Genomic DNA, 24,818 nt, shown 5'->3' on the forward strand with positions numbered 1-24,818 from the left:
GCTTAGCTTATGCTGTTTGAGCCTGATGCGACAGTGTTCATGGCGTACGCTGGAGAGATACATCGTGAATACAGAAGTTGGTTCTTGCATCTCATCCTGGCAGTTCCATGCGAATGTTTATTTCCTGTTGTGTCCCACCCCATCTGCGAGGCCTCAATGCGTATGACCATGCGTGTGAATAATGAGTCGTGGCACAGGGGGCTTACCAGAGACACGCATAAAGTAGAGAGGTCCTCAGCCACAACAGGAACGCGCACCCCTTTTTTTCCCCCCTCCTTCGATTTCGCATTGCGCGGGGTAGTTCGCCATGGGTGCACCGCCATTGGCCCTTGATGGCGTGGTCTGGACGTTTCGTTTCGAGGCGGTCCCGGCCAATGACGGCGTGCGCAGACCAGTTCGACCAATTCCACCGATTTTCTCCAGACAGGAGGGCACCGCATTCAGGCTAGCCCCGTCTTAAACCGAAAGGCCGCCGCTTCCGTTTCGTTCGATCGTGGTCCAGCAGCATGAAGAGAAAACAAAAAGAAAACGGCCCTTCCTTGGGATGTTGGTAAATACTGTAGGTTAGCCTGGTAGCATCGGGCATCGCGGGATCCATCCATCCATCCATCCTGGACTAGCACGGCCAGCCGAAAAGCCAAGACAGAGGGAGGAAAAATCTGGGGATGCACTTAACTTGAGTAACTCGGCAGGGCGGTGAGGTCCGAATCCCCAGTGTTTTAGCAGCCTGAATTATTCACGATGGCTGGATTGACAGGCATAACGTTGGATGCATTTCATGGACAACGCATAATGCTTCCTGCGGGGGTTGGTCCTCGACTAGGAAGCTAATTTTATGAAGACTGCTAACGTCTATGCCTGATCTACCAGTGTATATCGTTTGTACCTGATGTAAAGAGCTATGGCTATCATCAATAAGGCTATGTATGATATAGGGAATAAGCGTACTGTAATATCATCCCTATCTAATTGTAACTGCCTGATTGAGACCCGAGTTGGTAAGGAGTTGCTGGAGGCATACTTCAAGGCTCGGCATCGGCTGCGAGGTTCAGGGTCATGGATGAACGAACCCCTCGCTTTGAGCAGTGCCGCAGTTCCTGGATCGATCACCAGTTCAAGAGCCGCCATCCCCTACGTGTACATAGAGTACCATCTCAACCCTCGTTAGATAAGGGAGATTGGAATGCAACTTCAATAGCCAAATACAATGCCTTGTTCATCATTCAGCAGCAAAGGGGAGAAAAAGCAGGTTTACTTTTTTGACAGATCATCAAGGCGCAGGGGGTTGACGCTATCCTGTGCGCCGGAAAGGGTAATAAACCATCTGTCAAATGATGCGCCCAGCTCATTCCAGCCGCAGTTCGCTAAATCTTAACCCTAGGTGGTGATGGATGAGATGGGATTGACAAGGGGACAAGGGCAAGGGCAAGGAGACGCTCGGACTCGCTGGTGCTCAGTCGGTCAGATGTCTGGGGAAAAGCCAGCGATAAGGTTGACGAAGCCTCAAGCCACACGGGATACTGTAGGTCCTGTAGGTTTCGGCTTCGGTCTGCACGCCGCTCGCTGGAATCCGGACGGACGGGCCATTCAGGGGTCCAAGACACATGCAAGGGCAAATGATAGTTACGAGGTTAGGTTTCCTTCAATGCCGTAATCATCAAGGGTTGAGAGACAAGAGGACACAGCTTCTAACCTAGCGCAATTGCGAGACATGCTGCCGTGCTAAGGAAATGACTGCGTTTCAACCTCCTTCATCCTCCAACCTATCCAATCTTTAAACAACGCTGGACGGCAGACGCACGAGTAGTCGCATAGACCAGCAAATGAGGCATCGTCATGACCCATGGTCAAGCCGCTCGCTAATTACTTAGTAACGCTGGCCACCGCACGTCACGGTATATACAGAACGTGCTCACTTCGTATTGGTACCATGCCTGATACGATGCGACGAGTTTGTTATGAGGCAAAATTTTCATATCTGCGTTTTGAGAACACCTCGGCACGATGGTTGAGTTGCGATGGTGTTGGGGGAAATGTATGCCCCGGCCGCTGCCGACGTGCCGCGACCGCCTGTTCGACCACAATATTGAAGACATCGTGGAGACATGTCCTGCGTAATACCCTCTTAATATGGTGAATACGACCTCGCGGTGGCATTTTTGGATTCTGTCCCGCGACCAAGCACCCAATCGGTCACGATCAAAGTGGGCGGGAAATTTGGAGGAGCCAACACGATAGTGAAAATAGCACGATTGTCCAGACGTTTCGTTTCAACGGGTCACACACATAACCCTGTGCAAGTCCGTCCAAGGCCTGGCTCGGTCATTGGACGACCCACGCATCTGCCACAATCGCGGCGGGGTGGGGTTACATACAGCTCTTCGAACTTTGCACTGTAATGCCTTCCTGGCATATCGTGATGGCTGCTATTGACGAGAGGGGGGTTTTGATGAAAGGGCTTGGAGAGGAGTGAAGGGCCGGTTGAGACGGCCATGCGCGCGAGGCTCTAAACATTCCTGCTTGTGGTGTCTAGCTTTTTCATGGCTGGCTGGCGTACAAGTTACAACACGCCGCCTCGAGACCCTCTTGGCGGTCGATCTGATGGGCTCGTGGGCTGATGCCACGAAAGGGCTGGCTCATCAAGTTGCCACCGATTATCATCAGTGTTGATGTGTCTCTCTGAGCCCATATTTACCATTCAGGTACCTGCATTCAGCGGATCGATCCATCATCGATACCGATACAAAGGGCTACGCGCTCTGTCATTCGATGTGTATCTTGTTTCAATTCTCCTGCGAGGTTGACATTGTGCATGTTGGCGTAGCCTGATTGGCCGGGGTTGACGGCAAGCTACCAACCAAGTCATGTAGCCCCCTGCCCGCCGGCTCCACCTTCAGCCACAGCCTACCTCGTCCCGCTGCTGGGTTCCTCCCGTCTAATTCGCCATTAGCCTACCGGGCTCGACTTGTCAGGTAGGTTAAGTTCCAACCTTAGGCTCTCGGTAAGTCAGAGGTTACTCCAGTAGTAACTCTTCCCGCCTATGGATACCAGCCGGTACACACCACGCTTGGCCAAAACGCTTGCCCCTACTCGCTTGTTTCAAGTCTTTGCTGCTTTCGAACCACACCAGCCAATGATTCATGCGCAAGCCAACTGACCGTCCGACGCGCTCGCCATTCATCTAAGGGCTTATGCGGCGCCATGGCCGGGCTTGGTCGGCAAAATGCAGTTGTCAGCCATTCAAATCGTGGTAACGCCGGCCTTCTGGGGGGCGTCTGGTAAGGGGCCCTGCCGAAGCTCGAACAGCGCGATCGCTCTTTTGTTATTGTGAGCCAGAGGACATCTCGCGCCCAATTGTCTGAGCGGGACCGATGGCCCTGGAGACAGGCCGCCGAAGGAGTTCTCCAAATAGCATATCGGTTGGATCTTCATGCCTCCCCGGTCGTATCCAGTAGTATCCAGTATGGGAAGGGTTGTGAACAAGTCGAAACTATATGAGATCCTGACGTTTCCAATTCCTCAACGCCAATATTCTGTCCCTTCCTCTCGTCAAACTAGTGACTACTATTGCAAGCGAGAAAAGGTGTTTCGTTTCAGCTTCTTCTTCTTTTCCATCCAAAGGGAGTTTTCATCTGAAGTCTTGAAGACGCCTCCTCTCTTTTCGGCTCCCTCCCAGCTTAGACTGATTCACTGCGTGGAGCTACGGACACGAAACATTCGACCCCTCCGCTCCGACTCGATTACGAACCCACGATTGATTCGATACTTTCCCTATCCCATCTTGCAGACTCAGGCCAGTCTCGACTCGAAATCTAATTAATATTTCCACATCCCTTTCAAGGCGCCCTTTCTTGCTTCTTGACGATTACTTGAGAACTTTTGGTGTCTGCCAGGTCAACGCCAACCGATACATATACACAGCCCAGGACTGTTTGCAAGGCAGATCGAAAGAGCTTCTATATATCTGTCCCAAGGCTGTGCACTTTTCGGGAACCGTCCCACGAAACCCGCAAGGCCGCATCCCGTCACCCGGAAACGAGCATTCACTCATCTCGTCGACCATCCATAAGATCAGCTTGGCAGTGCTTCTTACGTCGCTTGATACGAAGACTTGTTGCGCGTTCTTTCGCCATTCTCTGGAGCCCCGACCAATATTTGTTTGCGTTGGGCTTACCGACTCCGCCTCCCAAAACGCTCGGTGCCACTGGCAACTTGACGGCTTCTTGTGACTCCCACACCCCCGAGAACTCCGACGACAACGACAGAGGCTCGGATATTTCATCGAATCTGCTGATTCAAGCAACGTGCTACGCATCGCCAGCTAAAACAGCAACAAACCAAAAAGGCATTTCCGCAGGCTCCGGGCTCCTTTCTTGACGATTACCTATCTCAAATATCCGGATTTTTGTTGACTGCGACATTCGGTGTTCTGGATTAATCTTGAATTCGTCGCACCCACTTCCGACTTCCCGCCACCTCTGATTATTACTTTACTTTTACGACGACCTCAGAAGACCCGACCCCACGTCATCCGGGCCTGAATACGACCAACCGTTCTTTGCTATTGAATTCTCTCTCTATCCTGTGGTGATTACCTGTCGCTCCCACTTGATTACTATACCTAAGCCACATCTCGTCACGGCACACGGCCCTACGGCATCTCAGCCAGCTCATATCGCCATTCATTCAAACTAGGTTCAATAGGCGCTTGTCACTTTCTCTTGGTAAGTCAATCAATCAATCAACTCATTACGCACCGACCATCGTTATGTGTGTGTGCGGGAGAGAGAGAGAGCGAGATCAGGTAGTACCGTTTCTTACTGAGGAGGCGGGATAATACTTGTTCATTCACTCTAAACTCTCACCTGCCACCACAGATGGGCCTTCTGAGACACCCTTGTCGGACAAAACCGGCTGACTGACCAACTGACGCAGCTCCCCCCTACACTACGCCCAGGAAGCCCCTGCGCAACAGCAAAGAGGTACTCGTGCGGTACCTTCAACCCCCCCCCCCCTGTCGTGCGCCATCGTCCACCGCCTAAAGGCGACCCCACAGCCCACACCTCAACCTCACATTCCCACTGCGACTACTCTGGGTCCAGCCCAGCCCAGGCACTTCGTGTCGATCAACACCCATCCACCCAGCATCCTAGCTCAGTCCTTCGGCTCAGCCTCGTCCTGACTGGCGTCACCGTACCACGTATCTTCTAAGATACTTCCTGGGTCACTTTTTTTTTTCTTTTTCCTCCTGCGTCTCTTATAATTCCTTATCCTCCCCCTCGTGGCCAAGCCAGCGGGTCTTATAGCGGGGATTACTTGGTCTCTTCTGGTATCCGCATTCCTGTCTTGTAACTGAGTGCTGTCTCTTTGCAGCCCCAGTCGCGTGCCCACTGGGGATTCTCTTTGCTAGTCTCATATGAGTACAGGCCCCTCGCCGCGTGATACATATCTCATCCACTCCTTACTACACTCTCATAAGACCACACCAACCACACACACAAACACCCACACACATATTTGCTACTGCTGGTTCATTCATTCATTATATTACTAGTAGTCCCTCCCAGTCTCACTTCCCCGGACTTGCTCCTTTCGGTCTCTCTTGTTCCGTCTTGAGCATTCTTGTTGCATCCATACCTTTGGACAACCAACACACATAAAGCAGGCTACCCCCTTGTCGGCGCAGCTGCTTACTTACACAACAAACTCATCGACACATTCCAGCCTCTCCTGCTTTTGCAGTTTTCTCAAACCACACATCCGTCACCATGGCGTCGATATCAGGCTTAACCATGGAGGAGCTCAACTCCGAGGCCCTGGAGCGGTTTGTCTACCAGCCCGTCAGCAACACCATGATCTCCTACTTGGCCGATGCCGCCTACAGTGTCATACAATGCGACCCCAACATGATGCCCCCGCCGGCTCAGAACAGGACACAACTTGCCACCCCGCCTAGGACGCCGTCGCCCAAGGCTATCCCGTGCCACGATGCGGGCCTACCCACATTGGAGAAGTTCATCACGCAGCTGGTTGTCTCATCCAACGTCCAGGTGCCTACTTTGATGTCCACTTTGGTCTACCTCAACAGGCTAAAGTCGCGGCTGCAGCCGATGGCCAAGGCCTGCGCTGCACCACGCACCGCATCTTCCTCGCCGCTCTCATCCTCGCGGCCAAGTATCTGAACGACAGTTCGCCCAAGAACAAGCACTGGGCCAACTACAGCGCTATCCACACCGAGGGCTACAGCTTTGGGTTCAGCCGGACTGAGGTCAACCTGATGGAGAAGCAACTGCTGTACTTGCTGGACTGGGAATTGCGGATCACGGAGGAGGACCTTTACCGCGAGCTGGACTCTTTCCTGTCGCCCATCCGGGCCGAGGTTGATGCCAAGCACGCGCGCCGCATTCAACGAAAGATGGAGGAGGCTTTGCGCAAGCAGCAGGAAGCCGAGCGGTGGGCTACCGCGACCCGGTACCCCACGCCACCATCCTCGCGAGGCAACTCGAGGTCGAGGACCAGGGCTGCACCGTCACCCGAGTCAGTGCGCCTCGTGCAGGATCCCTCAACACCGCCCAGCCTTGTATACAGCTCAGGCAGCTCGAGCAGCTCTTACGCATCTTCCATCTCCTCGCGACAGCACTCGCGGTCGAGCACGCCTCTCTCGGATCTGGAGGAGCCTTATGTTTACCCCGAAGGTGGTGATCTCTACGAGTCACCGGTCGAGGTTGTTCTGGATATGCCTCAGCCAGCTGCAGGCATGTACTACAGGAAAGACTGCAAGGTGCGACTGCCCTACGAGATCAGCCCCGAACAGCTCCGGGAACTCCAGGACGGGCACAGCAAAACGAAGCGGGCCAAGACGGGCCGGGGCATGTGGTCGCGATTCTTTGATAACGGCGTTACAGCATAAGGGCGTTGATCTGGCATTATTTATCACTAGCATGGAGTTTACGGGAGAGGTTTCCGAGGGTAAAAGAAAGAGCGATGTATTTTCTTAGAGGGGCGTCTAGAGCAGACACCCCATCGTTGATACCTCTTAGGCGCATTATGGTTTCTGCTTTTTTTCAGCAATCGGTTTAGGATATAATCTACAGGTTGCATCTGGAGGGTGTTTCCCGGGCATCGGGAGACTGGGATCTATTCAAGCTGCATACAAGCTTGAGGAGTTGGGAGGAGGGCATGAAGTCATGGAGGCTACTACTGCCTATTTACCTAGGATAAGGAATCATGAGCTGGTACTACTACAACGACTACTCTACTACTATTGCATAGTTAGCTTTGGGCAAGTGAACATGGAACATCGGGCTTCGGACCCTGAGCATGATTCACTTGCCCGTTATTCAATACAGCACGGGGTCCCACTCCGGTTGGCCCCCGCATTGTGTTAATACTATTTTTGAGAATACCTCAATTACAAGGCGAGATGAAAATTCTTGAAGAAGTGCAATCGATCGAATTGTAATCCTTGTCCTTTGGGAGGTGAGTCGTGACACGAAAATAGATAAAACGGCCCCGAGGTTACACTTCATCTTACGGGATGCAGCATTGCCTCCAAAAACGTCATCCCAGCAAAGCGATCAATCCTCCCGAACGCAAGGTACCCACCACCAGTTTCCTTTCTCGGACTTGCATGCAACATGGATTCGTATCAAGGAACGAGGGAACTTGGCTCTCGTATGCTGTTGGATAGGAACCGGTTTCGATTGTTCCGTACTATATTTACTCATAATTGTGGTGACCTAGGTTACTCTGGGGAGGCCGGGGGAGTCGCTGCGATAGCATCTTTCAATGGGGGTTGGGTGCAGTTATCTAGGTTAACGACTTTTGGTGCGGTGGTGCAATGTAAGTATGCAATTTCCGGGACTCTCGAAAAGGGTCAATATCGGAAAAAAGAGGCGTGTTTGCCGTTGGTGAGATGTAGCCAGGTTCGGTCTTGTCCACCTTGAGATTCCAGGGTCCGGATGATATCGTTTTCGGGGTCCATGTACGGGACGGGGGGTGGACTAGGAACCAACATGCGGCATGACCACCTGGTGTTCGCTGGTTCAGGCGACGGTTGGTTATTTTCGCTGCTGCTGCTGCTGTTTGCTCCAGATTCTATTCTTTATCTAGGTATGCATTCAGCAAAGTAGTAAGTTCCAATGTGTTGGTGATTTGGATATCCCATCCTCCCCCGGTCATTCACCTTGCGGTGGCACGGTGGCCGACCTGCTGACCTAATGGTGGCGGGTGATGGGCTGGGGTCGAGAGGATTCTGGGCGCGGCTGGAGCAAGGGCGGTCTGGTCATCAAGAGTTATCACGATGCCCTGCCCGGTTCACACAAAAAATTATTATGTACTCCATAGGTTAACCTGCTTTCATGAGTCAGTTCGGAGGGATCTCTTCAGCCCAACGGCACAACTCCAGGTTCTCTGCCCCTGTTCTTCCCCAGTATTTACGGCGTGCCCGCCAGAGCCGCTGCTAGACGGGCAATCAACTTGTAACACCTGCGAAGACAGTCCAGAGTTTCTATTTTTGCATTTTACTCAAGTCATGAAGCCTACCTATGGTAACATACCATAAGGGATATACCATGTGCATACTACATGCCTAATAAAGCATCTCTGGGTCGCACCAGCACCATCGCCGTCGCCGTCACCCGTGCCGTCGTCGATCAGGGTTCCTTCCGCTCAGGGTATTGGTTCTTTGGTTCCCTGCTGACCATCACTAAAATACTTGTCAGAACGCTCGGCAGCCGGCCCCGCCGTTGCATTGTGGCATTTTTGGCAGGACTTGCAGCATCGCATTCGGCGCTACTGGATTAACCTTATGTCGGCCTGAAAACCAGAAACTCGATGCGACGACAGCCAATGGTTGGGTTCGCTACTGCAGCAAGATGCAAGATGCTGCAGGCCATCCATGGTTTTTGTGCGCGTTGCTTTTAACCGTCTTTCTTTTTTCTGTTTGCTTGCCTCGGCATACCAGCACTTCTTCTTACTATGCAATGCATGCGTCTCGCACTAGTGGAAATGCGTCATTGCAGATTGGGCTCTATTGGAAATCTTTGCTTCTTCTTCGCCCTTCGATATATCTATCAAATGATTGAATAGATTGAGTCGTTATTCGTTTTTCTCCCTCGCTACTTGCCCGAACCCAACCCCGATGCGGCATCTCATGCATGAAGCAGCTGGAAACTGCGGCAAAGGCGAAGCACTGTAAATGTAAACCATCGTCATCCTCTCAATAGACCCCATCCCCATTCCGTCCCATTCCACTTTCCCCTGGTTTCCTCTCCAACCACCCGACGACATCTGTAAGGTACGTGTCTCGTCTCATGTATCAATCATGTAGGCACTACCACTGGTAATGAGTAGGCAGTGTGATGCCATTATCGGCAGCACTTGTCTTGCAACGGACGAAGCTCTCTGGCCGTGTTGTAGCGAAACCACTTTGCGGCCCAGCTGCCGATCCTCGTATCAGGGTCAATCCCTCCACTCCATGACACCGCATTAGCCATCAAGGAAGGCCCAGGGAGACTTTCAACCCAAATCCAAAAAGGTACATTCGGGCTACTAGTTGACAATTGCGTCGTCCACCCATGGCGGGTCGCGCTGCGACTGCACATCATCATCTGCACTACAATATAGCACTCGAGGTATGTATTACCTAACCTACAGCTGAATATGCATGCATGGTAGCATGTGGGGTCCGGCCTGAAATCCGGCGCCGATTTCCAGTGTTGTCTGGGAGCACGAGAAGAGGAGTTCCTCCAACTGCGAGTCGGTGTGTGTTGCCGTCGCTACCGCACCTGCCAAATTACTTGGGGTGCTCGACCTGTCTGGTCTATCGGTCCGCATCGGGTCGGGCGGACGGACGCGCATGCAACGGTCCTCGTGTCGCTGCATCTCACCAACCCTTATTGGGGTCATTGCAACGTACGACCATACGCGGCGAGTAGTCGGTCGGCCGTTTGCCGCCCGGGTTTCCCTTGCTCGATTTGTGTATACATCTCCGATGGAATTAGGTCGGGTTCACATTCGTCAAGGCTCCCACATTGTTTCAAACCGTCTTACACATCGTGAGTTTCCGGCTGTGGATCGATCAATCGACGGCTTACTAGCCATGACCCTGTCCAACAAGGCTTACTTTACTGTTTAGTCTGCGCTTCGAAGGCTCCGAGAAGCAGCAACAAGTGCCGAATGCGATGCCTAATGAGTCATTCCACCGCTTTTTTGGACTTCATGTCACCTCCTCGTTCTTACGGAACATGCATACCTAGTACTCACATTATCGTGCATCTTGATAATAGGGAGGCACGAATAGTCCATTCAACTGCTCTCGCCACGCCCGTAGGTGAGACATTTGACGACTGACAGCACGCTTTCCGACGTTGATTCGTTTTCATGAGGAATGCACTTGCGTCATCAAGTAGGCAGCTCTTTATTCCAGTGCTGCGTAGCGGGGCTGTGCCCATGGGGGGCTCCGGGCCGTCTGATTGGCCAGAAGCCCACTTACACGGCCTCGCACCCTCAACAGCTCCGCCGTGGCTCGACCTTGCCAGGCTGCCTTGCCTTCTTGCAGTATACATTTGCTTCGGGCCCTCCAGAAGTCCGGGCGAAGAGGCTTGCTATGCGGATGTGGGGATTGCTCCGGGAAAGCCCATAAGCAGTTGACAGACTGAGGGAGCTAGGGTTTTTGTACTCTGCTGCCAATTGGTTCAACGCGGAGGGAGGAGTTGCGGCGATGTCGTCGCATACAACGACCAATGCCGCGACAACCATAGGAATCTTATTTCCTCGCCAGTGTCGGCATCTTCGGTAAGCGCATCATGAAAAGTTTTCATCAGAGCCTGGCTGGGTGTGCGGATGTAGCCTCCTGAGCCAATGAGTGAGGGGTCGTCGAGGCTGTGTTAGAAAAGGGGGCGCATGACTCCTGGCGTGGTGTGTTATTCGGCCCTTGTATCGTGGCATGGCTGAGGGAGAGCCCCAGTCGCGCGACAAGATGTGTTGGTTCGCTCCCATGGCAGCATCTTCCAATCACAGTTTTTGGCTTAGAGGAGGTCATGGTTCTGGGTCGGATCGATGTGAAAAGCTAACTGAAGAGCCCCTGTCGTCCATATGGCGGACCAAGCTGATTCGACTGAGGCAGCGCTATCATAAGTCGTAGTTAGGGAGTAATACGTAATTGGGGAGTGATACTCTGAGCAACTTGTGGTGCGGGACTCAGGGGTACTACTCATGCGTGCGAACTCATGACGGCCACCTAGGTCGTTCGCCCAAGCTACGGTATCACAAGCCATAGCTAGTCTCAGTGTATTCCATACGTCGACCCAAACACACAATGGGCTTTGTCTCTTTGACTTACAGTAACTCATTGGCAATGCCTTTCTTTGTGGCGATCCAACATAATGAAGAAGGTAGCCAGATCAAAAAGAAGAGGGGGTACTGATGGAACTCTCAGTAGTTCGGTGCCAACTCCGCTATATTGACTTCAACGAGGTAAACAGACTGCCAGCGTGGAATACCGGCAAAAGTATGTCTGATTTCCCCTCTCTAGGCTCCGACGTATTGGACACCAAGGCCATCGGCATGATCCGCGACCACTTCAACAGCCAGCAGCCGCGCTTCGTGTACGAGGACGTGGCCGGCAGAGGCAGCTTCGGCATTACGTACCGCGTGCGCGAGAAGCTGCCCGGCGGCGGCCAAAAAGATGGCACGTCGAGGCGGCTGGCGGTGAAGAGGGCTCTGGATGGGGAAGAGGACGTGCTGCGGAATGAGATTCGATGGCTCAAGGTGAGTAAATGCCCCCCTTCTTTCGATTCTGCCTGCGGTGCTCTTTACTGACCGAATCAGGAACTAGCGGGCTCAGCGCACATTGTCCGCATCGTGGCGTCCCACGACGGCGTGAAGAAGCAAGGTCCAGTCGCGCGGTTTGTGCGAAAACTGTCGCTGCGGGGATCCAGGGGCAATGTCAAAGACTCGTTGGTCGGGCTCCAGGGACCTGTACTCATGATGGAGTATCTGGAGAACGGCGACCTGGCGCAGCTGTACTACATGACCATCAAGTACGGCCTGGTGGTCCCGAACAGGGTGCTGTGGTCGGTTCTCCTTTGCCGTAAGTCCCTCCGTGTCCCCGCCCCGAAGCACTATCGGCTCGTCCGAGTTCGAGCTCGTATGCTAACTGACAATGTGAGCGAAGTCGTGCGTGCTTTTATCGCTATGGCGTACCCTAGGAAAGCTGACGAGAATGCAGAGCCCTGCCTCGAGGAGATACCGGGCGAGGGAACGCAACCCTTGAACCTCGACCATGGCGATTTGCACATGGGTAACGGTAAGCTGAGTCCTCATCTGTTGCTATCTATCCCCCAATACATCTGGTTCAGGCTAACAGTTTTCAGTTATGATAGGGGATATCGCAAGTCCCTCTGGTGATGAGCATGAGCTTGTCCCCATCCTCAAGCTGATTGATTTTGGACAGGCCATAGAAAGCCAAGATGGCATGCGAGAGAATCTCTTCAAGATCTCCAAGGTGAGTCTACACCCCCCTATCCCCTATCTCCTGACACCCTGCCCCCTTTCATTCAACAGAAGCGAAAGACTAGTTCTGACACGGATTACCAGATAATGATCAACCTCATCACGCGCCGGGTCATCCAGGTCAACGATAAGACGGCATCCGACTACAAAGGCTACCGGGCGCACGCGACTGAGATCCTGCCGCCGCCGCCCGAGGACCCCTACCGCGAGTACAAGTACACGAGCCTGGACCCAAGGCTCCGAGATCTGATCGCGCGATGCCTAGCGCAAGAACCCGGCGAGCGGCCCGGCCTGGCCGAGATGTTGCGCGTGGCCCAGGCCGCTGCCGCTGCCGCTGCGGGTGAGACGCCAGCGGCAGCCGCAGCAGTGTCTTCCCTACCGGCAGACCGGGACGGGGATGTGAATGAGACGGACGACGCTATTCACGCATTCTTAAAGAAAGCCCTGTACGACGCCGAGGATGGCGCCCAAGGGGGACAAAGAGACGCGCGAGGATCCGTTGGGCGGGATCGGAGGCTTCGGGTTCTGAGTTGAGGTAAGTCCGCATCTCGTTGACATCGTGTACTAGACATATATTGGAGAGGTAAGTGAGTACCAAGGCAATTACAGGAAATGTGTAGGGCCATAGAAAATGCTTAATAGGTCATGAAAGGTAACCACGACGGAAGGTTTTGAACAGTCACACATCACGGGAAACAGCAGTCTTCTTTCTCATGTAGCTCTCTGGTCTATTATGCTTTGCGTTTCTCCCTACTCTAGCAAATGTTTCTTTAATGATTCTCTAGCAAATGCTCCCTATCCCACTGGTCCATTTCCCCAGTGTAGACGCCCTAGGCCGAGCATATCACCAAGATACTCTGTCCTTCATTGCGACGACTTTTGGAAATCCGCCTCGGTCAAGATCTCACCGGTTAGCATGCGGCCAATGTGAGTTCTGTTGATGTCCTGCCGGTCTCGACGCACATTCGCCATGAGGAATTGCAGGAACGCCGTGGGGCTCTGCGTGAACAGGCAGTCTGGGTTCTGGGCCCGGCCGACAAAGCCGTCGATGGAGGCAGCAGTATTTCCCTCGTTTGGGACGTAGGATAGTCCGAGGTAGGCACACATGTTCTTGTATTCCTCAAAGTTGTCGAAGTATAGCTGCCCGGCAAAGAGGTTCAGTCTCATAGTAAGATCGGCAGGCGCTTCCCAGTTGGATGGGGAGGCCGGAGTGATGTAAAGTCTGAGATGCTGTAGGGTTGGCGATGTCAAGTTTGAACGGGGCAAGTATATGTGAAGCAAGACATGCGGACTCTTCTCAATCAGCGGCAAAAGCGCGTTGGCCTCAAAGGGGCTCAGAATTGCCATGAAGTGTGAAGCTAGTGAGTTCTTGAATGTCATAATCCATTGCACAGAGCGCTGGAAAGCGTCGGGGCTGGAGCGCTCGTCCAACTCGACGGTTCGGGAAAAGTCAGTGGTCACTAGCAACCCCTGTCCGAACCCGCCCAGATCTGTCAGCGAGGTGACATTACTTGTGCGTAGCGAAGTAAAGGCCCCTTCAAATCCCTTACCAGATTTGCGTAACTCCCCATTGCTGACCATGCGCAAGACGTCCGGGTGTACTTGGTGCTCCAGGGGTTGTATGGTAGCCGGCTTCTCAACCTGGCGTTCCTGCTCGACTTCCGGGGCCAACTCTCGTTCTTGTTCTTCTTGAAGAGTAGCCGATGCCAAAGTTGTTACACCGAACTGCTCGCACTTGGCCCGAATCAACTCGGTTTGTGTTCGCCGTTCGGATGCATGAAGATCCCGCAGATGTCCCTGCAAGACTTCAGCGGCATTTGCCACAGCTGGGCAATACCTATGCTCCAGACTCATTGTCTCGTCTTCAAATTAATCTTTGAGATCATCTTGGGAAACATCACTAACAGTACCACGTTCAATCTTGCTTCCCCAGATCACCTCTTGGCGTTGATGTCGTAGTCCTTGCAAAGCCCATGACGGCACACTCTGACGTGTGTCGGCCCAAGTCTCCGAAATTGACCAGCAAAGGACATCCGAAACCTGGATAGACGTACTCCGATGGGGAGTTACTGCATTGATCTTCTCTTGAATCTCCGTGGGTACAAAAAAAATGATGGATTGGCCTTTACCGAGTTTTCTCATCCTCATACAGGCCTGAACCAACCGGTCCTTGATCAACTTCGGACCAAGCATCGTTGCGGCCCGGTAGTGATCAGGTAGTTCAAGTCTATGCCCCGCGTATGCGCCTCGTCGAGGAAAACAAGGCAGGCGTCTGTGTTCGCGACGAATGATGATGTCAGGAATGGTTCAACAAACCCGTTGCGGTCCATCACAAGAATATCGTCTTCTTTGCTCAGGAAAATGACAGCTTCCTTGCCTGAGTGAGGTGTCATCTCGAGCCATCTGCGTGCGACCTCATCGTTTTCCAGGTCAACGATTAATGCGCCCACGTCGAGAATCACCTGTATTGGTATATCGTTCCCTACGACAGCCATGAGTAGCGCTTCGCTACTCAAATCTGGTCCAAGGAGTTTCACCGTATTCTCAGGGCGCAGCAGGTTGCTGAGGACCGTGGCATTGGTGTGTAGTTGAGATGGCATGTCCATATGCGAGATGTCTGTCGGTAAGACATACTTCGAGTCACAAGTACCGTTGAAGCCTGTGATTGCTTGTGGCCTTGGCTTTGCAAGATCCCATCCCGAGGCAGACAACTTGCTTGGAAATTCCATACACCCCTTTGGAAATACCACTTTGGCCAAGTAGTAGTCTACAACAGATTTTGTACGCCCTAAGGCAGGGAACACTTTGTTCAAGCACTGATAACGATCTTTACGGTTAACACCTTCGAGCTGGCGGAAGGCGGGCTCAAGCGATGGTGAGTTGGCTACCCACTCGCTGTATACGGTCGTCGACTGGTCAGAACGTTCGAGATGTTCAAAGGCTGTGTCCATCTCATCGTCGGACAAACCGCCGTAGTAGTATGACAAACATGTCAGCAAGATAACCACGTCCGGATGTGCTGAATTCTGATCGTGGAGCAGGGGAGTCTTTGGCTCTATACGGGACTGCAAGCATTGTGGGAGGGGTTCGGGTGGTGAGGCCATAGTTGACACGCCAACGTTTCTGTCCGAACGCGAAAGCCAAGACGCCATGAGCAAACAAGCCTCGTAGCAAGAGCAGAATGTCCCTCGCTGTGCCACAGAAGCCGGTTTTCTTGTCTCCCACGCGTCGGACTGTGTCTTGGTCAACGTCGAACTGAGTGATGTAAGAAAAAATGAGTTCCCTGTTCTCCCTGCCTTGATGGGACATTGGAAGACCTTGACATCCGTAGTCACAAATGTGACGGGCTACTTTCTGCAGCAGTATATGCCCAGCCTTTGCTTTCAGAAAGCGAAGTGCCGCAAACTGGCCATTTTGAGCAGTCTGGAGCTGTATCGACTCGGGGTGCGACTTGCTGACATCTGGTGCATATCTAGCGACGTACGTAAGAACGTTCTGGATTACGACCCAGCGGTCAGGGCTCATCTCAGTAGGTCTTTGAGAGCCGATAGTGTACACAAGCTCAAACTTGACACTGAAGTTTTCGTCACTTTCATCGATGATGTCTCTGGATAGAGTGTCGAGGTACTTTTGTGACTCTATCAGTCGATGACCTATGTCCGTCCGCCATGCTGTTGCTGGAGGTTGCAAGCGGGGCTCTAGGTGCGCCAACATGTTCCAAACCCATCAATTTGAAAGATAGTAACTCCTCCGGCTGTACAAGTAATATACCGCCAGCCTTTGCACGTTTCAAACTGGGCGTGGATCTGGGCCAACTTGGGTTTATCCATCGCGATTGACCGCGAAAAAGGGAGGAAAAACACTCGACGGTCTAGAAGTCCGCCGAGTTTTGTCACAAGCATATGTTGCATCTGTTTTGACTGTGGCTTAGCCACAATGACTCGGACGAGTCTTTCTCCATCGGCCAAATACGCGGCGATAATTTGCATGATGACTGACGACTTGCCTTCACCCATGTTGAGTTGCAGAGCGCGGTTTCCCTTCGACTCACGCATCGATGCTGCAACTTCTTTTTGGACGTCTCTGATTATGATTCCGCTCTCGACTTCCATAAGAAGAGAATCGGGGAACTCCTCCAAGTCCCACGAATGACCTATGTTATCTGCTTCTTTCATCAAGTCTGGCTTATTTCTGACAAGGCCCAGCATCCTTCGGGCTCTCTGTAGATGGGTCAGGGCAAGCGCATAGTTGGTGATGCAAGATCGCCATGGGCCCGGTAGGTTGGTTCTTGCTCAGCTGCTGTAAGATGAATACAGGGCTAAGTCTTGGAAAGAAAAGCCTGGAGTGTGGCATGATAGACTTCTCGTCAGATTCGAGGCATGCAAGTATGATTGCTTTGAAGTTTTGGGCCTGTTCAAGGCACAGACGTAAATTGGTCTGTAATCTCTCTGAAAGCGCATCGTTATCAACGGTGAACTTGCTGCAAGACACATCCCTTGTTATTGTTTGATAACTGTCAAAACTCATTCGAAGCTCGTCAAGGTACTGAGCGTCATGTGGCTCTTTCACTATGCCTTGCAATGATTCGATCAGAGGTCGAGAGGTCTGGTGAGACAGGTCGTCATGCCCATCCGCTTGTTCGGGGCGACTCGATCGGAAACGGCAATCCTCTAATGTGTCGAGAGCCTTACAAGTAAGCCCGGGGGCCTTGCTCGTAAACAACTTGGTAGAAATGATATGCGCTGTTTGAGATGCCACCGGGAGAGGGTGAAATGAGAACTCGCAAGGAATGGGAGGGAGTGGACTTTGTGGTATTTTGACAACAATACCAGCAATAGACTTGAGGTAGGCATGAAATGACTGGTTTCGCATCCAAGACTGAAAACAGCTGTCGACTTCGCTCATGATACGACTAACATCGAAGCAGGTCCCCATCTCGCTTGATGTGGGCGCTACTGGTAGAGTTGATGGATATTGCTTGTAAACTGCTGACTCGAATGCCGTTTTCAATACATCTAATTTCGATTGCCATGCATGCACCCGGCGTCGATCAAAATTGTCAAAAAGCTCGTTGTGGCGCCGAGATAGGCTCGATTCTGGGGTATTGTGAAAAGGCTGCTTGTGTCTATCCAAGCACGTTAGGATATGCGTCCTTCCGTAGTCACGCCCGTCACTCAACTTGAAGACCGCGTGTTGCGGATGTTGATGATAACGAACATCTGGACAGTTGATTAGCTTCACGAGCAGCTAAATAATCCCAAAGTCCGCCTGCGGTGCGAATATCAGGGCGCCAAAGAATGTTATCAACTTGAACTTGGGCTGCAATGATTTCACATTAGTGAGATGATGATGATGCCACGCCAGTTCTTGCCAATAGTGTGCGCCGGGTCATCCAGCCATTGAATATCAAACTCGCCGTAGGGAACAGCCGAGGGCTCAGATGAAACTTCAACTGCACTGCCCAGGATGGAGTAGATCTGGCTGACAAGATCATCAACTTTCGGCAACGGTTCTGTTAGATATTCATCTTGAGACAGCAGGAGCTTGGTGATATGGCACAATCGCCTCTCGCGCTTCCTGGTTGAAGATCCCTCAACTTTGATAGTATTCCGACTTTGGTAGGTACAATCTTGCAAATTCGAGAAGAACTCAGCACCAAATCCATCCACTCTGAATACAGATTTACGGATCATGGCACGGCTTACTAGCTGCGTGTTGCTCTCTTGGGGTATTCGAAAACATTTGGTAGGACGGAAGTAAATTTCGCAGGATTCTGCTTGTTGCAGTATGGCGAGTGCAACCCACCGATATTCATCGTTCTGCGTCAGCGGGTGTAGACTATCATCCCACTTTATCTGTTGCATTTCCATGAGGTATTCTGGATAGAAGCTGCGAATCGGACTCAGTTGAGCAATGCCGAAAAGCATTCCGGCATCGGTGGCATCTAGTCGCGAAAATGATGCCACCGCAGCAGACTTCAAGATTCGCAATGATTCTTCAGTACCAGTACGGCCAGTCAGTGGGTCGACCAGACAGTGTGAAGTCATTGCATGGAGATGGCAAAGCAATAGCTTGCTCCGCAAGGAGCCATTGTCTATGACTCGTCCGAGAGTGGTATCAATTTCGTAGTAATGGTGTGTGCGACGTGTTATGTCTGGGTTATGCTCCCCTATGCCTTTGAACTCGGTAGGCAATATGACCGTCACGGGATGCGAATGCTGATCTCCATGAACTTTCGGGGTGCCAAAGGGTATGACTAAGGCTTTTCTTCCGTTGATTTCGGTCTCTGATCGTAGAACAAGCTTGTTCTTCAGTCCAATGAGGGATCCGACAGATTGGGCGCTGTCAATACACATTCCGGGGTATTTTTTGCATCGAAGTTCAACAGTCCCTGGTTTGAGGGTAAATGTGAGATCGTAGCGGGGAAGATCGACCTCTAACTCGGAATTGACTTTGTCAAGGATGATGGTGATATAGCTTGGATTCTCCAGTGCCTCGAGAATACGGCCAACCAACATCGCCGTGTTGCTTCTACAATCGATCAGAATTTTGTCGTTCCTTTTCAAGGTTATCGTAGCCGAAGACGTGTTCGCGCGCCATAGGGCCCCTGCCGAACACCACAGATGCTTATGGTGTCGAAACTCCAACAACCCAGTTTCAATATTTAGCCAGTGGCTGTAAGGAGCGATCAGTGATTCTGGAAAATCCCCAGTCAAGATTTCTGGTGGAATGAAGTCCTACTTCGATCCATCCTTACATGCCCGGACGATCAGATGCTCATTCTTCATGGCAAAATGGATTATCGCACCTTCTCTCGGTCGGGTAGCAGTGAATTGCATGCCAAATTCAGTAGAAGGTGAAACTTCGAGGGGCTGTTTGCCAAAAAGACGATGATAGGTTGGGCTCTGAAGGTATTCGGATGGGAGCCGCGAGAGAGGTCGTCCGTTGACTAGGAGACTGCCTTCAAACAGGTCGTAACTAATAGGGATATTAGGGACGCCAGGAGACGAACAACAACTCGATGCCATCACATGTCGATATCCCTTCTCACCTAAAGTCCACTCCGACCCTGGTGAAAAACCTGCCCAAAAGGTACTAATGGCGTTATCTATGCACCAATGATCTTGATATATTCTATCCGCTAGAAATGGCTGGAACAAATAGCATAGCCGGTGCCATGACTGCAGGGATATCGCCATCAAAGGAGATAGTGACTCAGCCTTCCTCGAACGGGCCGTCCAGGGAGCCTGCAGTCCTCCCGAATTGACTTGATTCTGCTGGTCATATGCTTGGCCTTGATCATGAATTAGAGTGGAAATCTCGAGATAAGTGGCGATGGATTCTCTGGTGCCGAAAATGAGTTCTACTTCATCAAGGCCAACAAGAAATGTGCTGCAGCAGGCGAGCGACATGTCCAATACCCGACGATCGAAGTCTTCTGCCTCTTGTTCAATGTCAGACTCATCTCTCCTAGCGAGGAGATAAAAGACCCAATCTCGTGTTGTGGACCGGATTGTCGAAAGAAGGTCGCCGCAGGCTACTCGGATATCTTGATCACGCGACATGACCAAGAGTCTTGTGCATATCGTGGAAAAAATTAGAAGGGAAACGTCGCATTCCCAATTCTTGTGTACTCGGTGAAAAGCAGCCCGAAGAGCCTCAAGTAGACTGAGGGCAAAAGCCTGGTCATGCAACAGTGAATGTGCATCCCGGAGCTCATTTGAGACGTCGTCAGCGCAAGGGCCTGCCTCGTTGATTGATTGAAAGATGACTAATGCTGTTTCAACTTGGTTGAAATCAATCGAAGGCATTGCTAGTTGAGCCGATATATTCCTCCATTGCAGTCGATGACCAGACCGTATATGACCGAAGGATTTGAAGCTCTCAAGCGCCATGTTTGCAGGGCATGATGACTGCTGTGCAATGATCTCATTCGAGGTATGGGTGTAACCCCTGATCCAATGGGGTAAGGGGAACCTTGACAAATTGGCGAATGAACAGCTTGGTGGAATCGTTGGTTTCATTGCTCCGAGGTTAAAGCACGATCTGCCGGCGAGATACGAAGAGTCCCAATCATAGTATGCATATTCACATTCATGCGGCGTACAGATAGATTGTTGAGTTGCCTCTGGGACAGGCTGTTGTCTGTAGTGAGCCACTTTGAATGGTTTCGCAGCTGACAGGATTCGCAAACGATTGGTAAGGTCTCGTTGATATTTGCATAGTTTAGAGTATTCAGAAGTGCCATAAAGATTATGTACAGTCCCGCGAGATGCAGGATTCCCGAGGACTAGCATATCAGTGAGAAACTTCAGAGTTGTAGAACGCCATGCGGCGATGGGATCGGGAATTTGAAGCTCGAAGATGACGGCATTAGCTTCATGCTTATCTGTTGGCAGCGGCCATTCATGTACGGAAATGTACATGTTGCCCATTTTTCTCTCAAGATCACACTTTGGGCAAGCATTGATGCACACCTCTTCCAAGGCCTGCTCACCCATGACATGGTTATACCATGTTTTCAGATATTTCTCATGGGAAGTACGAGTGTATTCGCTGAGCAGTCGCTCGTACACCGTTTTCTCACGAGCAAGTTCTGCAACTTTGGCGATGCGAGTGGACTCAGCAGCTGCCACTATCTCCTGGTAAATTGATTGGTGAGATGGTGAGCTATTGTAGAACCTCACAGCAAAGGAGTGAGGGTGTCCAAAGTTGCTGAAGATAGAGGGATACCCAGGCTGGGTGTGCGTTTGTCTGAGTTGAAGCTATGATTCGACGTCGTGCAGACGTTTCAGCAAAGACAAGGAAGGAAGAAGCAAAAGCTCCAAGAGTTTGGCCAGGATCTCAGTGCCGTAATCTCTTAGAAGGGGCACTTGCTGAGTGGCTGCTTTATCACAGGCAACCCACAGCTCCAGGATGGAGAGCCACATGACTGACAAATTGAGAGGATTCTGCTGGTAAATGTCCGACGCGACACTGTGGTAATCTTCAATCAATTGAGAGAGGTTTCCACATGTTTTCTGCTTGTCAATGTTGTTTTCCAGCCAGCCTGAAAGGTTTGTGGCAATCCATGTTTCGAAATCAGCCAGTGTAAGGCATATATGATTCCGAACAGACCCTATGTCTGGGGGCAAAAGTCACTCTGTTCTTGAAAATGCGTAAATGCTTTGGGATCCACCGGGGCCAGACGAAGTCTCTGCTTCTATCTTGACTTCCGATGTGTATTCCTTGAAGCTAGGAATGCTGAGTATTGAGTCCGCAGTGAATGACAGTGTCTTGAGTTCCTCAAATGGTAAAAGACGCATGTCAGAGTCCTGGGTTTGTGTCCAGTGCTTTTCAAGATACTCTTTTGCTGCGGTTTGTACCTCTGAACAGTAGCTGAGCCAATTTGGCTTATTGTTCTCGAAGTAAGGCAGCTGGGATAGCTTCAAGCATCGACGGTTGAGCTTTGCCAACATGCAGTACAACAAGTGATCAGGTATACTCAGCATCTGTGCCTGGACGACACTAGACGTAATGAAGAAAACGACAAAGCTCTTGAATAGCGGGATGCTACTGGGTGCTTTGTACTTCCTACTCCAGATCAATTGCAGGGTGACGCGAACGAACAACCAAATAGCAGAACGATGCCAAGGCAATCTAGCGTCGTTCCAAAGAACCTCTTCATGGCTGCGCTTCTCGATCTGGACTACCTTGGCTTCGGCACCCAAGCCGCGTAGGAATCCGTTCAATAGACCAGAAAGACGTGGATCGATCGTGTCGCGTTCTTCATCACGTTCGCCTCGTTTCTGTGACTTGGGCCAGCAGCTTGAATGAGTCGAGCTATCAAGTTTGGCAAGGCACTGAGCAAGTACGGACGTGAATCCACTTGCAGTGTACTGTGAGTACTGCATCGAAATGCAGGTCGAAGGGAATGATCTTCGAACTCGCCCTTGGCAACTCATTACAGCACTGTTGCTTGCCAGTAATTCGAATTGCTCGAAAAAGACTGTCTGGTCTTGTCTGGTGATGAGAATACCAAAGTTCTGTGCTGTCAACTGAAAACAAAGAACACCTGCAGGAACAGAGTCAGTCCATGGAGATCAGTGGTTAGGCTGGGTTATGTTTACCTTCGGGCGTCAAGCCCGCCAATGCATCACCGACTTTCTGCTCATCCAGGTTGACCCTAGGCCGACAATTAATCATCGTCGTAACCATGTCGACAGCACGCTGGATGTCAGATACATGATCATGTACGACATGTTTTCCAAACTGGCGCAGGACGTCGAGAACGTGCTTAAGAAGAGCCCGGTTTTGGGGGGACGTGAAATCATCCTTTTGAGGTAGCTTCGGTGGCAGGAATACATGGTCGGTCAGGTACAGCAGGGCTGACCGGTTGTCGATGCTAACCTCCATCTGGCGAAGACGGGTGCTTCGGAGAGCTCTCCGAGGCAGGACGAGTGTGAGCCAATCTGCATATGAAGGCAAGCACAAGAGGGATTGGTTGGGGATGGTGTGAATACTAGAGGTCTGGGGAATGAAGAAGAGGTGTTAGTGTGCAGGACCAAGCAACATTAATTCTGGACTTGAATGGGAAAAGTAAAGTCTCTGTGAGCTCGCTGCGAGGATGATTTGCAATCCCAATGGCGAGAACAGAAACGGTCTAGGTTGGAGTTGGCAAGAATAAACGATCAACTCGAACTTGCCTGTGCAGTGAATTCAGCATTAATTTCAGTCGAGATTGAGAAGAATGAAAAGGTGGAAGTATCCTAATCATGTTGGATATTTCCAGAAGGGGTGAAGCAAAGGTGTTGGCCCAGTGCCAGGAGCAATTGAAGGAAAGCTCCCAAAGCTGCATACCAAATGTCCTTCTATCAGGTTCCAGACTACAACAAGTCTCTATCAGGTCTTCAATATCTTGATTGATTGTTTCTTGAATACCAAAGCCGGACCATAAGGCCAGTACCAGGATGCAAAATCAGCAGCTCAGCGGCTTAAGTGAACGGCCATAGGTATCCTACAATATGTCATAGACACTCCTAAGCCTTCAAGACATCGCAACTACAAGTGCAGTGTTATCAGATGTAATAAAGAAAACATAGTCACATGGATGCATGTACATACAAATAACAAAATGGGCCGGCCAGAACGACTTCATGATAAAGAAATCATGCATGGCCATTACATTGAGGTATAAGGGGTAATCATAACATTTGAGTTGAAGCAAGACAAGGACTCACCGGCAGCCCCATTACTTAGTCTGACAAGATCCATCTCTTTTGCATGGGCATTGATTAGCTATTCTCAATTCCAATGGAAGTCGTTGCTGGAAGGTTGAGAAATGGGATGCTGGCTGATTGGGAGATCTGGAAACCCCAGATTCAAATACATGATGTATGGTTCCAGCATAGACAAGGGAGTCCATCATTTCTGTCGCAAGTTCTTTGGTTTTCGCTTCTTGAATACCACTGCTGGCACTTCCACTCCTGCGGCTGAACTCTCTTCTGCTTTGACAGGAGCAGTGTCAGTTGAGTCCTCTGCAGTCTTGGCGGCTGCCATTATCCCTCGGTCGTTTTCAGGAGACTCCTCTTTGATGGGCGATTTCACATTCTCCTCCTCCTTCTCGACTATATCGCCACTGTCACTCCCTAGCTTCTCTTGCTTCACAGGCTCTGCCTGCTTCAGGCTGCCGCTGAGGAGAGCATCTAGATCGAGATCTTCTTCTTCTGCGCGTTTTGTATCACGTCCCCATTTCCTGGGCTTCTTGAATAATCCCTGAAGGGCTTCCTCTTCCTCATCTTCGCCTTTGCATTTAGCCCGCTTTCGAACACCAGTGGCAACGGCTTCGACCTTGACATTGCCAGTCTCGTCTGTCTTGGGGGTATCGTCAATAACTTTCGTGTTGGTTACTGTCCACTCGCCCGCCATGGCCATGTTGCCTCTTAGCTCGGTAGGCACATCGATCCCCATGTCCGCCAACTGCTCCCATTGTTTTTGCCTTTGTGCGGTGGTGGCCTGCGCCGAAGTTTGCGGTGCTGGTTTCGTCGCGCTCGAGGAACTCCCGCTACTTGTGCCCACTACGCCATTCAGTCTGTCGATCTCGCGCTTGGCGCGGTCCTTCTCTTTCTCCTCGTTCTCATGGCAGCGGTGGAGGTCGCGCAGGAAGCGCTTGATGGCGCCTTGATGCTTGCCCGTTGCCTCGTGGTTCTGGCGCTCGAGCTTGGTGTCGCGAACGTACACGCTGCAGTGTTTGCACCAATATTTCGGCGTCGACTTCCAATATTCAGACATCTTCGGTATCGGTAGATTCCAGGCTCCTAGGG

The 24,818-nt window shown here is 51.4% G+C and overlaps 6 protein-coding genes across 6 annotated transcripts; 2 read left to right on the top strand and 4 right to left on the bottom strand.

Moving 5' to 3' along the window:
• Nucleotides 1–5,768: 5,768 nt before the first annotated feature.
• Nucleotides 5,769–6,910, top strand: PG994_005647 (cyclin; the record flags this gene model as incomplete). Its single annotated transcript, XM_066857056.1, has 2 exons — nt 5,769–6,050; nt 6,416–6,910. The coding sequence occupies 2 exons, from the start codon at nt 5,769–5,771 to the stop codon at nt 6,908–6,910; spliced, it is 777 nt and encodes a 258-aa protein (XP_066716325.1).
• A 4,626-nt stretch (nt 6,911–11,536) lies between these two features.
• PG994_005648 (uncharacterized protein) lies at nt 11,537–13,050 on the top strand (the record flags this gene model as incomplete). The annotated part of the gene is made up of 5 exons (XM_066857057.1): nt 11,537–11,772; nt 11,833–12,094; nt 12,179–12,310; nt 12,378–12,508; nt 12,601–13,050. The coding sequence occupies exons 1-5, from the start codon at nt 11,569–11,571 to the stop codon at nt 13,048–13,050; spliced, it is 1,179 nt and encodes a 392-aa protein (XP_066716326.1). The 5' UTR covers nt 11,537–11,568.
• Nucleotides 13,051–13,380: 330 nt separating this feature from the next.
• Nucleotides 13,381–14,370, bottom strand: PG994_005649 (uncharacterized protein; the record flags this gene model as incomplete). The annotated part of the gene is made up of 1 exon (XM_066857058.1): nt 13,381–14,370. One exon carries the CDS (start codon nt 14,368–14,370, stop codon nt 13,381–13,383), a length of 990 nt encoding a protein of 329 aa, XP_066716327.1.
• Nucleotides 14,371–14,690: 320 nt separating this feature from the next.
• Nucleotides 14,691–15,116, bottom strand: PG994_005650 (uncharacterized protein; the record flags this gene model as incomplete). Its single annotated transcript, XM_066857059.1, has 1 exon — nt 14,691–15,116. The coding sequence occupies one exon, from the start codon at nt 15,114–15,116 to the stop codon at nt 14,691–14,693; it is 426 nt and encodes a 141-aa protein (XP_066716328.1).
• Nucleotides 15,117–16,701: 1,585 nt separating this feature from the next.
• On the bottom strand, nt 16,702–22,967 carry PG994_005651 (uncharacterized protein; the record flags this gene model as incomplete). Its single annotated transcript, XM_066857060.1, is given in 6 exon segments — nt 16,702–17,735; nt 17,876–19,191; nt 19,258–21,281; nt 21,294–21,634; nt 21,695–22,570; nt 22,626–22,967. 6 exon segments carry the CDS (start codon nt 22,909–22,911, stop codon nt 16,702–16,704), a joined length of 5,877 nt encoding a protein of 1,958 aa, XP_066716329.1. The 5' UTR covers nt 22,912–22,967.
• Nucleotides 22,968–23,919: 952 nt separating this feature from the next.
• PG994_005652 (uncharacterized protein) lies at nt 23,920–24,786 on the bottom strand (the record flags this gene model as incomplete). The annotated part of the gene is made up of 1 exon (XM_066857061.1): nt 23,920–24,786. The coding sequence occupies one exon, from the start codon at nt 24,784–24,786 to the stop codon at nt 23,920–23,922; it is 867 nt and encodes a 288-aa protein (XP_066716330.1).
• Between the last annotated feature and the right edge of the window lie 32 nt (nt 24,787–24,818).

Source organism: Apiospora phragmitis (genome assembly GCF_038363925.1).
Source record: "Apiospora phragmitis strain CBS 135458 chromosome Unknown utg000006l:1.0-5683423.0:1.0-5690449.0, whole genome shotgun sequence".
In the NCBI taxonomy this organism is placed as follows: domain Eukaryota; kingdom Fungi; phylum Ascomycota; class Sordariomycetes; order Amphisphaeriales; family Apiosporaceae; genus Apiospora; species Apiospora phragmitis.